The sequence below is a fragment of the Phoenix dactylifera genome, chromosome 6, assembly GCF_051530095.1.
Source record: "Phoenix dactylifera cultivar Ajwa chromosome 6, Ajwa_hap1_PhDact_Kaust_v1.1, whole genome shotgun sequence".
In the NCBI taxonomy this organism is placed as follows: domain Eukaryota; kingdom Viridiplantae; phylum Streptophyta; class Magnoliopsida; order Arecales; family Arecaceae; genus Phoenix; species Phoenix dactylifera.
The window spans coordinates 24,278,828-24,295,727 of NC_143195.1; the positions used below are offsets into that span (position 1 = coordinate 24,278,828).

Below are 16,900 nucleotides of genomic sequence, written 5' to 3' on the forward strand. Positions count from 1 at the left end.
AGACAGGAAGAAAAAAAATTAAGAAGAGGAGAAAGGAAAAAGTTATTGGAATTCTCGATATAAATATAGAACACATAAATGCTTTTGTTTACTCATTGAATTAATAAAGAAAATATCCTATATTATCCCGAAAAAATGCTTAATCTTTTTTGTGACGTATGATAAGAATTACCCAATTGTTAGGAAAAGATATGCTAGTCGCAAGACATTGAAGGAAGCACCTTGAAATATATCATTGCCCTTTACTGGCAATGATCACTACAGCAGGGGCTATTGTAATCCAAAGCCTTGTCTTAGCTTATTCAGAGGTGAAGCCTGCATAATTCCAACCTAAAGTCAACCTTTTTGGGTTCCTGATATATCCATCTACATCTATCTTAATATGTAATACCAAATACCAATGAGCCTTATCCCATCTATCTAATAACTTCCTTATTGATCAATTTATGATCCATTAGTGCTTCTTAATGTTTTATAAGATGTTTTAAACCTGATGGCAACCTTTGAATTTGTTGGGAAATTCATGCGAGGCAACTAAGAGAAAGAGAGAAGCTTGCCATGACACACTGAAAACAAGTTCATTGGTAGAAAATTCACTTTATGTGGGTCCACTTATTCTTGTTTGTTCTTGAACAAAACAATTTTTTTCCTTTTGTGTTATAGTGGATTATAGATCAGGTAACTTTTTTCCTGGGGCAGCATTGAATAAGCTTTATGAATCTCTCCACCATCTCAAGTAGGTAGATGGATTAGCGTATCACCTAATAAGTATTTATTTTGTCTAGCAAATAGGGCTAGTAGTGAACAAGTAATATTTTATTTTTATGTTGACTTTGATCATTAGTATACTTAACTCATGCGTTTTTTTTTTTTTGTATCGGCGACTCGCACACAACGGGTGTGAGTGTTGCCCAAGTAGCCAGAAAATAAAAGAAACTGCAAGGATGATGGGATAGAGACATGGTCCTTTTAGATAAAGTCTTCGGAATGATGAGCCGCATAGAATGTCATCCAATCAGCTGCACTATTGGTTTCTCTATAAACATGAGTAGCCTAATGGGAGGCGTATTCATCTAAAAAATGATGGATATTGTGGAGCAGTTGCATCCCCCGTCAGCCCTATTGAGACCGTTGATCCCTAAGTATGTGTCTACTAACACTGCTACCATCTCAAACTTTGTACGTAACTATAATAGCCCGTTATTTTGGGCTAATGGGCCATTAGCGTTTGGCTGTAACAGAGCAACGATCGACCGATCGTGGGAGGAGAGTTGGAGATTAATCTCCAACCTCCCCGATCGTGCCGAGTTCTGTGGTGAGAGATTGTATGATTGTATCCCGGGCGGGGGCGTTTGGGTGCAGAGGGTCCGTGAGGCGGCCACGGCCAAAGGAGAAGAAGGAGACGAGGTGGAGGTGTTGGCTGCGCCGGCGGAGGAGGGATCGGAGGCGTCCGGGAGGAGGAGAGGGCTTGATCCCCGCCGCATCGCTGCCCAGTCCCTCGGATCCGGCGCCCACGACCGGTAGCCGCCCTCCTCCGTTTCCCCAGGCTCTCCGGCAGCGGGCAGGAGGCGAAGGCGTTGGCTGCCGCGGCGGCTATCTTGGCGGGGATCTCATCACCACCTATCAAATGGGTTCCGGGTGGCGCCGGTCGGAGTGGCTTCCACTGATGTGGATGATGACGATGAGGAGGAAGGGGAAGATGATGAAGTGGTCGAGGTGCATGATGTCGGGGACAGTGATGATGATGCTGTGGAGTCTTCGGGTGTCAAGGGAGAGGCCTCTTCGGTCGAGGCATCGAGGACGACTACATCGTCTAGGGACGAGGCCTCCCGTCTCCATCAGCCATGCCAACGATCCGGAGGTGACAGAGTGGGTGGAGCAGGATAAGCCTGGGGTTTACATCACCATCCAAGAGTTGGCCGATGGGACCCGAGAGCTTCATCGGGTTCGATTCAGCCGAGAAAGGTTTGGGGAGGTGCACGCCAAGCTGTGGTGGGAGGTGAACAGAGAGAAGATACAGGCTGAGTAAGAAATCGAGTAAGAAAAGCCCATCAAAGTCATTCGAAACATCATCCAAGGCCTCAGGGTAGAATCGGAAGAGCATTGTTGTTGCCAGAGAGATGCTAGCCTGCATCGCTTGTTTGAAGCACGAGCTCGAAGATGGCGCTGAAGACACCGTGTGTGCTGGGATCCTAAGTACCAAAGGCGCCGCCCCCAATGGAGAGGTGGTGGATGCGGGCTTGGCGGCGGGCAAGGCATCCAGGAACGGATGCAAGAGGTCTAATGGAAGGCCATGAAGCAGAGGCTGTTCGTTGTGGCTAATAGGCTGCCGGTGTCAGCAGTCAGACATGGCGAGGACTCGTGGTCACTGGAGATCAGTGCTGGTGGGCTCATCAGTGCTCTTCTTGGCACGAAGGATGTTGATGCTAAATGGATTGTGATAGAGGTAAGGATTTCTGTACCTAGATTACTATTATATATTTATATACGTGTTATTGATTTGCACTACTGAATTTGCATTGTGTGATTTACATTGATAGATTTCATTTGGCATGTGATCGCATATTTTATATTTTCAGTACGAATATACTTGCATGATAGTATATGTGTCAGATATGGAAAACATGAATATGTGAATAATATTATCTTGAATTTGAGAGAAATGCATTGTGCAAGTGAAAATTGATTTGACAAGTGTAACTTGTAAATCAGACGAATAAGATATGATTTGGACTAGCTTCGTCATGGGATAGCCTCCATGAGCTTATGCATTGGATAGCCTTCACGAGTTTATGTACGGAATAGCCTCTACGAGTTTATGCGCGGGATAACCTCTACGGCTTATGCGTGGGATAGTTTCCATGGGCTTACACGTGGGATAGCATTTATAGGCTTATGCATGGGATAGCCTGCACGAGCTTATGCGTGGGATAGTGTCTATGGGCTTATGCGTGGGATTTTGCCAGTCTTGGACTGGGTCATGAACTTAGTTAATCCAAAGCCCAAAAAATCTTGCTATGAAATCCGAAAATCAAGTTAATGAGAAATAGATGACATGACACATGAAACTATTGTTGAACAATTGGTTAAATTTAGGATATATATATATATGCTTCTTTGATAAGATGATAATGAGGGTGTTTATGTGCATGTTAATTGTATGAGCTTTCCAAGTATTGATATGATATTCATTTTATGTGGCATTGTTCATTTGATCATTTTCCTATTACTTATGGTGTAGTATCTTGGGATTATTATGTTGTTGATTATAATTGTATTTTACTTCATTACTATCCTACCAGAGGTGATGGCATGTTAGTTCATGGGAAATTGATCCAGTATTCTAGTGTATGTCATTTTTTGCGTTATGTACTATCTGCAGTTATGATTATGCATATAACAATGATCAGTGCCTTAAAACTTTATAGTAAGTTGCATACTTGCATATGATGCATAATTTTGCAGTTTGAAAGCAATTTTGAATTGTTATCTCATGTATTAATATGTTTTAATAGATCAATCATATGTTCTATAATTGTTGTCTATAAAGTTATTTATTATCGTGCATATTTCCTACTATTACCTTCAATTTCTTGGGCTAGCAGATAAAATTTTCTTGACCTATGCATATTAGTCGGTAATGCCTTCATCACTTAATGCTACATAATGGAACTTTTTTCTCTCATTTTGCAGGCCATTTTCTTCTAACACATCTTTTGGTGGAGAACATGAAAAAAACATCTCGTAATAGCGATGTTGAAGGAAGGATTGTTCTTGTTTCATCAGAGGCACACAATGTTACTTATCAGGAAGGAATTTGTTTAAATAAGATAAATGATGAGTCAGGGTAAACTTTCTTACGGCTAGGACTTCGCATTACTTTGGAAGTGTGGCATTGAACACTTCTTGCCTAGTTAATTATCTGCTTCGTAAGATGATGTCAGTTCATTTTTTTAATTAATTTTCTGTTCTCAAATTTGATTTATGTATAGCTAGACTACTTCTTTAATTATGCAATATTTATATGTTTTATATGTTGATATATCTATTTTACAGGTACAACAGTTATCTTGCTTATGGGCAGTCAAAACTTGTTAATATTTTGCATGCTAATGAGCTTTCCAGACATTTCAAGGTATCCTCATTTCTCTTGTATATGGAAATAAACTGATTATGCATTAAAGCTAGCTAATTTAGTCTGTATAGTATTCACCAGAATCTTTCCTTTTGAATTTTGCTCAACAACATAATTATCACTGACCATCTTAGGTATTATGTCTGTCTTAGATCTTTTAGGAATATGAGTTTGTGACAAGATCATTTATTTCTGAACTATATTAGAGCTCATTATTTAATTAAAAATTGTTATAGCTTTTACTTTCTTTAAGCTGTCATAACCTGAGAAGGAAAACCTACTTGACATTATACCAAATAGTTTATCACTCTTAAGTGAACGAAAGACATAATTTTGTAGCAAATAGTAAAGCCACTCCAATATCTTTAGATACAAATCAAGGTCTGTTGGATTGGTATCGGAGCTCGTACTGGCCGGTAGTTTAGTACGGTATTTGTACGTATTGTACCAAGTTGGGGTGTATCGAACCATGGAGAGGGAGAAGGTGAGGGAGGAAGAGAGAGAGGAGGGAGGGAGGGAGAGGCGAGGGAGAGATGAGTTTATAGAGAAGGGGGGTAGGGAGAAGGAGAGGAAGATAGAGTGAGTGAGGGAGGAAGGGAGAGCGAAAGGAAGGGCTTGCGGAGAGGGGGAATGGGAGAAGGAGGGAGAGAGAGAGGAGGGAGGGAGGGAGAGGGGGAAGAGAGAGAGGGGAGAAACTTACCTCCAGGGCAACGACATTGGTTGTGGTCCCGGTATTGAAGAGGGGGGAGAGAGAGTGAGCGTTCGAGCAAAGAGAGAGAGCAGGCGAGAGAACCCTTTTGAAGGCTCTCAAAGGTTCGAACCATCAAAGGGGGGATGGTGAGGGGTTTTATAAATCGAACTGATCCGATAACCCTAATCGTCCGAATTTGGTGTTGTTTTGGTTCGGTACAGGCCGAACCACCAAGCTTGGGTCGGTTTAGAGTATGTTGATTCACATCTTACTATAAATATTCTTTAAAGAAAAATAATCATTGTCAAGTCATTTTCACTAGGTAATATCATTTATGGACAAATAGCACAATGGTCCTTGTCATGGAGAAATAATTATCAGTCAGCTTTTCTTGAATCTAGAGTTGAACAAGGCATGAGATTTGTTGAACCATGCACTAAGAGGTTACTTGAGATCATATATAGACTTCAATCCACAAACTTATCCTCCTTTAGTGGGGGAAAATCCAAGAGGAGGATTCATGTAGACTTCTAAACATAAGTCAACATTTAGAAACACATTCTTGATATCCAACTAAAACAATATCTCACATTGACTACATGAGAACATCCTACCAGGGACAACCAATTGACAGATGGCCTAAAGGTTCACCTTGATCAGTACTTCTCTTTTGGAGTTTGGCATGACCAATGATGTGATGCCTCAAAATAATTTATCCCATATTTGAGTGCTGTCCTTCACCACAAGTCATTCCTTGTATCCCTTAATTCGTCAACCAACAATATGGTTAAATTTATTTCACCATTAGTCGTTCCTTTTATCTCTCAATTCATCAATCAACAACATAGTTAATTTTATATAACCAAAAACATATTATTTTATATGTTTTCCTTTAGGTAAGGCATCTAATTCCTTTTTTTTTTGAACTCAAATTTATTAAAGCAGCCTTTTCAGAAACAAGAATTCCTTAATGAACTTTTTTATGAATGTATGTAAGTGGGATAGCAAAAGAAAATGACTTATAAGCATGAGAGAGACTCAAAAGAAATAAACTAAGGCCCCGTTTGGCAGAGCTGTTGGCAGTAAAGCTTTCGGAAGTAGAGCTTTTATAAAAAGCTATTTGCTGTTTGGTAATTACATTTCTAAAGTGATGTGAGACTTTAATATGTGTTTGGTAAACAAACTGCGAAAGTATTTTTGGTATGACAAAATGACCATAAAGAACATTGCATAGTATTATACAACAGAGCATAATAAAATATAGTATATATTAATAAATAAATATATAATATAGTATAATATTACTGTAACGTAATATAATATTATTATAATATATTAATATAATATTGTATACTATAGCATAATAATATAATATAATTTGATGTTATATAATATAATATATCAATGTATTATGATATAATGTAATATAATATTATATTTATAGTATAATACAATAATAAAGGTATAAAATATTATAATTATTATCATTATATATTAATATTGTCATTTTTTGTAATTATTATATTTTATCATGGGTATTTTGGTCCAAAAAGAAAAAAATTTATAACTCAAAACAGCTTTTCGATAGGGCCTAAAAGTGCTTTTCCGGAAAAGCTTCAAAATGGAACTTCTCCCAAAAAGCTGTTTTAGCTGTCTGGCAAAGCTAAAATAGCTTTCCGATTTTTTTTACCAAACACCCCTATTCAATTTAAAAGTGCTTTTGGAGGGTCAGAAAGTGCTTTTTGGCCTCTCCAAAAGTTCTGCCAAACATGGCCTAACTAGTGGATGAAAATACAAGTGTTTTCCTTGCTTCCTAATTGCAATGGACAACTTATGATTTGATACATACATGGAAGAATAAATAGATCTAGAGTTCAATTTCTCATTGATCAAATAAGGTTAGATACAAAATAAGCACAGCCGGGAAATGATGGAAATAAGATTCATATGGTCAAAGTTCCTCTAGTGGACTTCTACCATCTAGCATTGAAGAGGAACAACCTGTTGGTAAATAACTAACAATCAGAACATCTAAGAAATTTCTTCCAAAAGGAAGAGCACTAAATACCTCTAGAAGATGTTCATTTTTCTATGCAGGTAATCTATTTCACTAATGTTAACAGCACAAAATGTTTATAATAGATAGACTGTGCAACCAAACAGAACCTCAACAACCATATACTTAAGTCAGATATAAGAGTCAAAATGTTAATGTTAAACGGGTTCTAAAATACTTAAGATGGCAAAAACTTCATTACATCTTTGCATGAGATATATGTAGGTCACTCATGACAAATCATCAATTAATGCTTGTAAAAGATGAGCTCTTCCTATGGAAGAGGTTTGTCTTGTGCACCTGAAGTTATAGAAAATAAGCTCAGCAATAAGATCATGCAAATGGTCATAGAGCAATCTGGGCAATATTTAAGATGAAGTTCGGGTGCAAGAGACCATTATGCTAAGCTATTCTATTGTGTCACTAGCAATACGGGGTGAGTAGGATTGTAGGATAGACTTTTGAGGCTCCCACAATGCATTCTTCAAGTCAAGCAAGTTCTTAACAAGATCATAAAGATCCCATGGTGCATCCACTTTAGGTTTTCTCCTACAAATATAAGGAAATTTAGTGCTGTAAATAGTGGTGGTCGATGGATGAAAAATGGAAAACAAAGGTCCCCATGATTGTTGCTTGCTAGTCTGAATCAATTATCAATCATTTATTTGAGATTGATGTTTCTTCAAGCTGAGAATGCCCAGATCATTTTCTGTGTATATTGTGGAAGGTATTAGAGAGAAAGGAGAGGTCTTGAATCAACTTAAATGCAATAACAGTATTTTTGATTGTTTAGTGCTAGATTATAAATTTGTGTGGATATGTATTGTAATTTGCTCCACATACTTCAATGCTAAAAATATAGAAGTCGGCCAGATCTTTATAAAAATCTTTGATATAGTGACTTTTACTGTGGCCTGATGCACACCATTTACTATTTTAGATCCTTGGTGCTTTCGAAGGAAAAGGGTTTTTCTACAATGCACCAATATTTGATATTATGTTTAAAGAAAAGAAAAGCAAGGAATTTTGGATATCTTAAAAATCAGAAAGATAAGAAGTTAAAAACTATAGAGCTCCATCCATTGAAGTTGAGAAAAATCTATCAGAAGAAACAAAGAAATATAAAGCTGATGAGATAGTGAAATTTACCCGTAGATACATTATGGCATATAGTTTCATTGTTGAATGCAAAAATGTTTTAGATGAATGATGCTAGATCAAGCTTTGAAATTCAGACGAAGAGTTTTGGAGAAGATAAATGGGTGGCAGAAGATTACAATTACTTTTCTGATTATGTACGGAAGGATAAGATGGTTTCAGAACACTGAAATATTTACAAAAGATTCAGACGGATTCTTCTGTTGAACTACTTCCAATCCTCAGCATCATATGGAGTTGCCCACAAAGTTGCTGACATCATTTTTATCCCGATGCTTGTGGTTTGATCTGAAGTATGCACTTTATGTTGATTGCATATCAACCAGCATACTGCTCTTGGAAGTTTGTCAACTTGTACAGTGACAGAAATTCTTGGGCATAAGACTCATCTGCAATGCTTTATTTTATGTGAACGAAAGTATGAAACAAAATATTTGTGGACAGATTGTATAATATTCAAAGGAATCAAATTTAACAATGTTGAGTTGCACTGAACAGAGAGAAGAATCTTGTAGTCTTGCCTCACCTATGAATTACATTTGCAAAACGCATACATATTAATAGATTTCTTCATCAAGCTGTAAAGAGTGCTTAGCTTTAGTTTTTGATGTTAAATAGATGCCCTTTAGTTTTTTTAAAGACAATTGTAAAACCTTTGACTGTTAAGCTCCTAGGGTTAAGCAGCCGGTTCTTGTTTCCAAAGTTTATGCAAGGGGGCACTCATGTCGATCCACTATGGAAGTGGCATGTCAAAATTTACATTGGGTGAGATGTGTGACAAGAATACATCCGTGAAGCATTATTTGCATTTGGAAATAAACTCATGGGAAATGAATGAGTCTGCAAAAAGGTAGACTCTCATTTCTTAAGGCAGATGGTGAAAAGTCCATGTAGTTTTTTTTTTTTTTTTGTAATTAAGGTTGTTGTGTTTATCAGCTAACCAATGTTTTCTTTTATTTGTGAGAGCAATATCATGATATTGCCCTAATGTGTTCACAGTTATGCTGAATCTAACATGTAAATCATAGAACATTCATAAATCATATAATATTCATATGAACTTCCAAATTTTAATGATTCATTACATGGTCCGGTGTGAAATATAAATGAAATATAAGTCCGTTTGGAGCACTGACTTAACATTTCTTAGCTGAGTAGCGGGAAGTTTAATGTCCGTTTATCCATGTACCTGCTTTGAGCATTTGAGAAACAATCTATAAATTACATTCATGTATCTGTGACTTTGCTTTGCACGGGAAGAAGAGGTGAAGATAACTGCTAATTTGCTTCATCCAGGAATTAATTTAACTAATCTGTTCGGGTAACAAGGTTTTGTCAATCGTATGCTTCATTAATGCAAATAAATAAAAGAGAGATTTTTTTATTTTTCAGTTGTTTCTTTGATTTTAGGAGGTAAATACATAAGCTCCTTGTTACAATATATTTTGTACGTATGCCAATGTATGAATGGGGAGGGAGGGAGGGAGGGAGGGGAGGAGTGAGAGACACACACAGAGAAAGAGACTACTATATTTTTGGTAGGATCAAGGCCCTCAGTCCAATTTATGTAAAATAAAAAATGGATATTTTAAATCGAGGATCCACATCATTGATCATGATCTAAAATGTCTAAAATACCTAAATATCAAAACTCAGGTGTTTTGGAGGAGGTATCTTATGCATCAAGGGGTCAAAAATTCAACCAGTTTCATGACATGTTGGGTGAAAGCCCCATCTAGCTTCATCTAAGCATGATATGACGATTTGATATAATTTAATGCTTTCTAAGCATCTAACCTTGTCACACCCCCGACTCCAGAATCACAATTCGAGGGCATGACAACCACCACATACTCACAAGGGTTGGCCCTATAAGTATGTAAGGCATTCTACTTCTCAATGAATCAATATAACCTGAAATCATATAATTCAATTGCAGATGGTAGTGATTATCGGAACAACTAAACTATTAAACTGAAATATCACATAAAATCATACACATTATAGCCCAAGTCATATTTAGAGATCTATTTCCAAAATTTACAACTCAAACTTTAAGTATCTAAGTATTTATACATAACTCCAAGCCACATTTTAATATACACCACTAATCAAAACCAAGTATACTAACTAGGAAGACGACCTTGCCTCTATTTACGTTTCCACAAAAGTTGGTAACGACATAGTTTTGGCACCTGGATCTGAAAAATATAGGTAAAGATTATGAGCTTCATTACTCAGTAAGTAAAAAGTTCACTTTATAAAATTGGATTAAGTCATATCAAGTAATGTAGCTCATTTAAATTATACAAAACATGATACCTCTGAACAAGTAGAATTTATAACCTTTTCTTTGAATAATATCCACATATTAAAACAATGCATTTCATCCTTTCAATAATATCAATATAATGAATCGATACAGTATATCAGAGTCAAATAAATATCCAGTCCTATAATCATACTCATATTGATATACTTAAATCTTGGGTATCTAGTTTCTAATTCATCTTAGCTCTATAGCCTAGATTACGACCAGATACATCCCTTGTGGCATGGGTCACACGACCATACTTAATCTCTATTGGTAAGAGTCCTTAATCGGAGTAGTGATCATAAAGCCACACTTAACCCCCGCGGCTTAGATCATGTGGCCACATTTAACCCTTGTGGCGTAGATCATGCGGCCACACTTAAACCCTGTAACATAGGTATGGTATGACGTACCGTACCGAACTGAACGGTACCGGTCGTATCGGCATACCGTACTAAACCGGTACAGGTGGCAACCGACAATCGGTACGCCAAAAAAATTACATATTGTACCGTACCGACACTATACTAATGTGGCACTGGTACGGGGTTCGGTACCGAGACAGCGAATCTTGAACATAGGTATTATATAGTCATGTCCGGGTCCATACGTAGTCAAGCCGAGAGTCAGGTGATATACACATATATATAATTCTTCCTTTTTTTAGTACTATTTTCCAGGTTTACAATTGAACATGCGAGAATTCCAATTTTACATGCTTGATCCTATTATGGTGATTCAATCATGCAATTACTTATTAGAATTGCAATGATAAATCAAATTTCACATAATTATGAAATTTCATATGCAATTTATTTTGGGAATCATGATAACAATTGCGTAATTAATCTTTAATAATCACTATAAAGTATAGATGTTACTTACCTCGCATATACTAGGTAGGTAACTAGATCACTTTATAGGGTTCCTCAGGATCTAATAATCCAAAAACTACATATATCGAATCAATGCCAGACTAATATTTTAAAATAATTTCTAAAAATTTCTCCAAAATTCTGAAAATTCTAATTTCTAAACTAATAATTGTTATAACAAGGGAATGACTATTCTAATACCTGACCCACAAAACTTACCCTGTTGTACACTATAGTGCGATAGGAGGCGGCACCATGTGGGCCGTTACATACGAACCCACACATGCACACACCCACATAGGGAAAAATCAGGAGACAATGAAAAAAGAAAAGAGAAAAGGCCGTGGAAAAGAGGGCACAACCTCTCTATCTAACAATATACACATACACCCACACCCACACACAAAGGAGAAGAGAGGGAGAGAGAGAGAGGGAGACAATGAGGGAGGAGAGGGTGGAGGGGACTTGAGCACAAGAAGGGAAGAGACGTGTGTGTGAGAGAGAAGAATGGCAGAGGCTTTCTTGGCGTGGGACATCTTATGAACAAGAAAGAGGAGAGCGGGGCTAGAGACATTGGGGTGGTGGAGGTGGGAGAAGGAAAGAAGGAGGTGGGTGGTAAAAGGAAGCAATGGAGGGCGATGGAAGGGAGATAAGACATGTGGGCGGGGAGAAAAAAAGGGGAACAAGAGCACTCTTGTTTCCACAGGGTGTGACCCCTTGTCTCTTGAAGAGAAAGGGGGGTGCATGGCCCCCTTTCTATTGCCCAAATAAACAAAGGCACCACCTTATAGGCGGGCATTGATGATGGCTAGGCTTGGGCCTTGGGCATAGGTATCACAAACCCTATCAAATTTTGGTTTTGCACATGTTTTAAAATATTCAGGTCATGATCAATGCTGTGAATTCTCAATAAATATGCACTATCATACTTTTAAAAACACTAACGCTGTTGACACCATCCATTTTTTCTTTGCTTGACGCACATGTAAAATACCTCCCAAATAAAATGCTTTTTTTCTACTCATCCATGTGTTTGTACATCATGAGTAGAGTTTTGTATCTCCAATTAGATGGCATATAATTTGTTGTTGATATGATTTAGTCTTTAATCCTACCGGCAGGATTCCAGTTCAACTCATATACAATTACATGTACGTATAATACATACATGATGCACACATATAGATTATATGCATGTACATAGTGAGAGAAAGATGTCTACATTTCATAGTATAATCTAAATACACTCCAAAAGTGTCTATTTTGCATTTAAAGAAATAAAAGAATCATTTGAAGGAGATGGATATTAGGGCATCCTCTTAAAATGTGAGAATTCAGCTTTTCATTCTTGAACAATCTTACTAAGATACCTTAACATCACGACAAGTTCCCACATTGTCGAGAACTTTTTGACGGCTAAAAGTTTCAAAGGACTCCCCGTTGAATACCCTATAAAAACAATTCTTTTAAGAGCTTAGAATCTAATTTAATCAGCTGTAAAGTAACTTTGACCTTTAGTACAAGTAAAAATTATATTCCATTATATCATAAGCGTTATCCATGCCAAGCTCGAAAGTGACTTTGCCACTTTTCTATATTGAGCAACCTTTCACAAATGCACCTTTTTTCGTGAAGCTGACTTGAGATTATACTCTTTTGAAGCTTGCAGGCTATTATTTTATAAATAATTCTAGGCATAACTCCGCTATCTAAGGATCAGAATTAGTTGCCATGCAGTTGCCAACCATGGGAGTCATGGTAGGACCCATGTATGTCTTTTAGAAAGAAATATTTCTGGGTGACCAATCTTTTGGAGATCTTGATATGGCTCTGCTTAACTTCATTCAGCTTATAAACCAAAATTTAGAATTGGCATATGACTTCATCGAATGTTGTGACATCATTAAAAGTTCTCTTTCTCCCTTTCCATTTGGGTAATTTGGCACATATCACCAACTGCAAAAAGATTAGTAATGTTCTTTATGATCCTAGGTGCGCAATAAAATCTCAAATGTATCCAATAAGAATTCCTAGGTCAACTGCCTTTCATTGGATGTGACAACTGACAACCTAAGGCTAACTGGTGAAAAGACAAGTACAAGAAATGAAAAAATTAATTTCTTTTTATTGTTACCCTCATCTTTTTCTCTATTTTATCCATTGAGAGAAGCGGGTAGAGGGATGAAATGGTAATGTGATGTCATGCGGTACTGATACAAGGCCTATCAGACTCTAAACCCTACATGTAGGGGATATAGGGCCACAAAGCCTGCTTTTTGTTTGCCTGATGACTATGTTTCAGGAGCTGTCATTTCCTCCCACTTTTCCATGTGTTCACTTCATGGATATACCTTTTCTCGTTCTGATAGGACCAGAATATGTGAGCAACCATTCTCATATTCTCATGATGAGCAATCTTATTCTTTCTCATTGTTTGGTGGCCTAAACAGTAAAATGAATGTAATACCACTGTAATCAGAACTTAGAAAATTAGTATCAGTGTCTCTCTTATCAGGCAGTATTTCAGTCAGTATCTTTTACTATTGTATGAAGAAAATTTAAAGTGCAGCTCTCGATGCAAATATATCGCATATTGATTGGCTGCACAGATTAGGGAATGGCTGTATTGTAGGCGTCGTCTAAAACATAATAATAATAGTAGCAGCAGCATCAGTAGTAGTAATAATAATAATAATATTAACAATAGTAACAATAATGGTGAAAATAATAAAATAAAAATACTAAGGTTTACTACGTTGTCCACAAAGTAATGTTGAGTACAAGTGGCATCACGTGTAAGACTTGTGACAGCCAAGGTCAGTGACAATCCTTGCATAAGAGGTGGTTGATCTTCTGGATTACAAACTCTAGATGCGTTATATATATATATATATATGATTTGTATAACCTATTTGAGTACATGTTTATGTTTTCTTGTCAGTAATTTGCTTATTTCTGTATTGCAGGCCTTACTGGTGCTTTTTGAAAGTTAATGATGAAAAATGTGCAGCAGGTAAGTTTCAATACTTCTTCTTCCAATTAGAGTATAATACTACGAGAAGTAAGGAGCCAGTGTCATTTATTAAATTGAAGTTACCTTCGACTTTCTGTTAATTTATCACTATTGCCCAAAAGCTGCATTAACGAGTCACAAACGACTCAAGATAATGAGTCAAGAATGACTCAAGTAACAACTGGCAATGAGCCTAAGAGAAGAAAAGATCATAAATGATTAGTATAAGAAAAATTGGCCTGGACAGGGATTTGAACCCATGAGCTTTGGCTCTAATATTAATTTAATTTGCCACTGGACCTCAAAAGCTTAAGTTGTTAGGAAAGAAGTAAACAATGTATATTAAGCCGTAACATATTCTACAGTTATTTATGTGCATACACTGCACAGTATTTGCAGTCTGCCCATGCAAAGTTTGCACATTGGAGATACTTCATTTTGGATGCAGCCATGGCATCTTTTGCTTATCTAGTTCATACATGATTTACTGATAAGGCTACTGCAACATACATCATAACCTAAAACACACACATTTGAAAACATAATCCTCTCATCCTAGTAATCTTTTTTTTCCCAGTATGACAAAAAATGCTTTAACAATGTCCAAAATTGATAGATTGTTCAGCAGTTACAAGGGCTTAATCTCTGCAATGAGTTAAGTCTACCTACCTGCCAGCTGCTCTCAAAGTTTTAAGGCAGGCTTCTTTTGCCACAAGTTGCTTTGTCCAAGAACGAGACACCATTTAATGGATGGTCATGTTCTCGAAGGCTAGTAATCTTTTTTTCCCAGTATAACAATAAATGCTTTAACAATGTCCAAAAGTGATTGATTGTTCACCAGTTGCGAGGGCTTAATCTCTGTAATGAGTTAAGTCTACCTACCTGCCAGCTGCTCCCAAAGTTAAGGCAGGCTTCTTTTGCCACAAGTTGCTTTGTCCAAGAATGTGACACCATTTAATGGATGGTCATGTCAGTTTGAAGGCTGGCCCTGGATGGTCAATATTCCATGCTTTCTGTGGTCCATATAGCCAAATCCGGATCGGACGCGATAAGTTTTCAGCTGAGGAAATCCAATATTGGGTTTTTTAAACCAGAAAATAGATGGCTGAGAAATCTTGTCTTGTACTTAATCAGTGCAATTAAGGTGGTCTTCTTTATAGTTGCCAGATTAATGTATTGTAGCGTGACAAAAGTTTTCATGATCACTGCCAAAATATTTACAAAGGCAAAGAGTGTTTTCTGATGATTTTAAAGCATGACATTTCATCTATTTCAACTGATTATTAACTGCTTAGCTACGTCATTCATGAAAAAAGAATAGGAAATCAAGATGTAATGGTTTTTCAAATTGTCGATATTACCTCTTCCTTTCTCTACAGGGGCCTGCAACAACATGCTATGTGGCACTACATCCTCAAGTTAATGGAGTGACAGGACAGTATTTCAGTAATAGTAATTTAGCGACACCTAGCTCCAAAGCTTCCGACAAACAACTGGCCAAGAAATTATGGGATTTCAGCTTGAATTCAATTGCTTATTGCTATATCGTCGACTTGCTTTATCTCATTCTTTAATGCTCACCTTTTACTGTAAAACCTCTGAATTAATTGTACTCCACCTCTGCATGTGCATTGCACATTCTTTTTTTAAAGAAGAAAGAGCATTTTGATGAATTGCTGTGATTCCATCAATGAAGATTGTTTATAGCAAATTTGATAAATTACTTCTGTTTTAGTTTGAATACTATTTTATGGGTATATTTTTCTAAAGGAGTAGACTATTATAATGATATTGTCTTTGTCCCATGGGACAAGCCTTGGCCTCACACATAGTCCTCAAAAGGAATTTGTCTTATGATGCTAGAGAATTTTCTGTACTCAGTACTCACCATAAGTAATAGAAAAACAATGCCATTGTTTTTCTCATAACATAAATAGCATGCCTTAGAAATACCGAAAGAGGAGCGGTGCATACCCATAAATATCTCTTGATCAGGCTATATGCAACTGATTCTGTTATTGTAGGTCTCTGCAGCAGAAAATGATGCAACTAATAGGAGGGAGAGGAAGAAAAGAACCATATGTCCATAATTCTCCTTGTATAGAACATGAATAATTATAATGGGTTACTAGCTTACTCCAATGTAAACATCTTTTTGGTAGATTTCCTAAGTTCCTTCCACAACTATTACCTTAACAAAATTCACTACCATATAGGGAAATATAATCTTATAATTGATTTATAATCTTTAAAGGTGTCATTAAATGATAATTATGTTTATTAAATCGAATCTTTCATCTCATAGATCCCCAGTATTGAATCGAAGGTCAAGATCAGCTATTACTGTGTCATGCCTCGAGCCCGGAGCGCAACAGACACTGTACAAGATCAGCTATTACTCTGTCATGCCTCGAACCTGGAGCGCAACAGACACTGTACACTTGTACGGCGGACCGTACAGGTATGCAAAGCTATAAATCATATCAAAGCAATGATAAATTTTTAAAATTTATTTTTTAATCAATAATTTACTCAAAACAATCTCCCAAAGTTTTTTTTTTTGGTACAGCGGGGACTCACACACGTGTATGGGTATAGCCAAGCAATCTCCTAAAGTTTCAAAATAACATATGACGACATAAATTAATTACTCTAACT

The 16,900-nt window shown here is 36.9% G+C and overlaps 1 protein-coding gene across 4 annotated transcripts; it reads left to right on the forward strand.

The window, feature by feature from the left end:
* The first annotated feature begins 1,071 nt into the window (after window positions 1–1,071).
* Window positions 1,072–15,915, forward strand: LOC103695981 (short-chain dehydrogenase TIC 32, chloroplastic-like). Of its 4 annotated transcripts, none has more exons than XR_005511996.3 (5): window positions 1,072–2,446; window positions 3,694–3,939; window positions 4,057–4,135; window positions 14,196–14,242; window positions 15,622–15,915. XR_005511996.3 is itself a non-coding variant. In XM_039126800.3 (5 exons), the coding sequence occupies exons 1-4, from the start codon at window positions 2,431–2,433 to the stop codon at window positions 14,220–14,222; spliced, it is 276 nt and encodes a 91-aa protein (XP_038982728.3). In that variant the 5' UTR covers window positions 1,235–2,430; the 3' UTR covers window positions 14,223–14,242; window positions 15,622–15,915. The 4 variants fall into 4 exon arrangements, 1 of the variants encoding a protein (XP_038982728.3); XR_005511998.3 differs by having other exon boundaries at window positions 1,221–2,446; window positions 4,066–4,135; XR_005511997.3 differs by having other exon boundaries at window positions 1,221–2,446; window positions 3,694–3,929.
* Window positions 15,916–16,900: the final 985 nt, after the last annotated feature.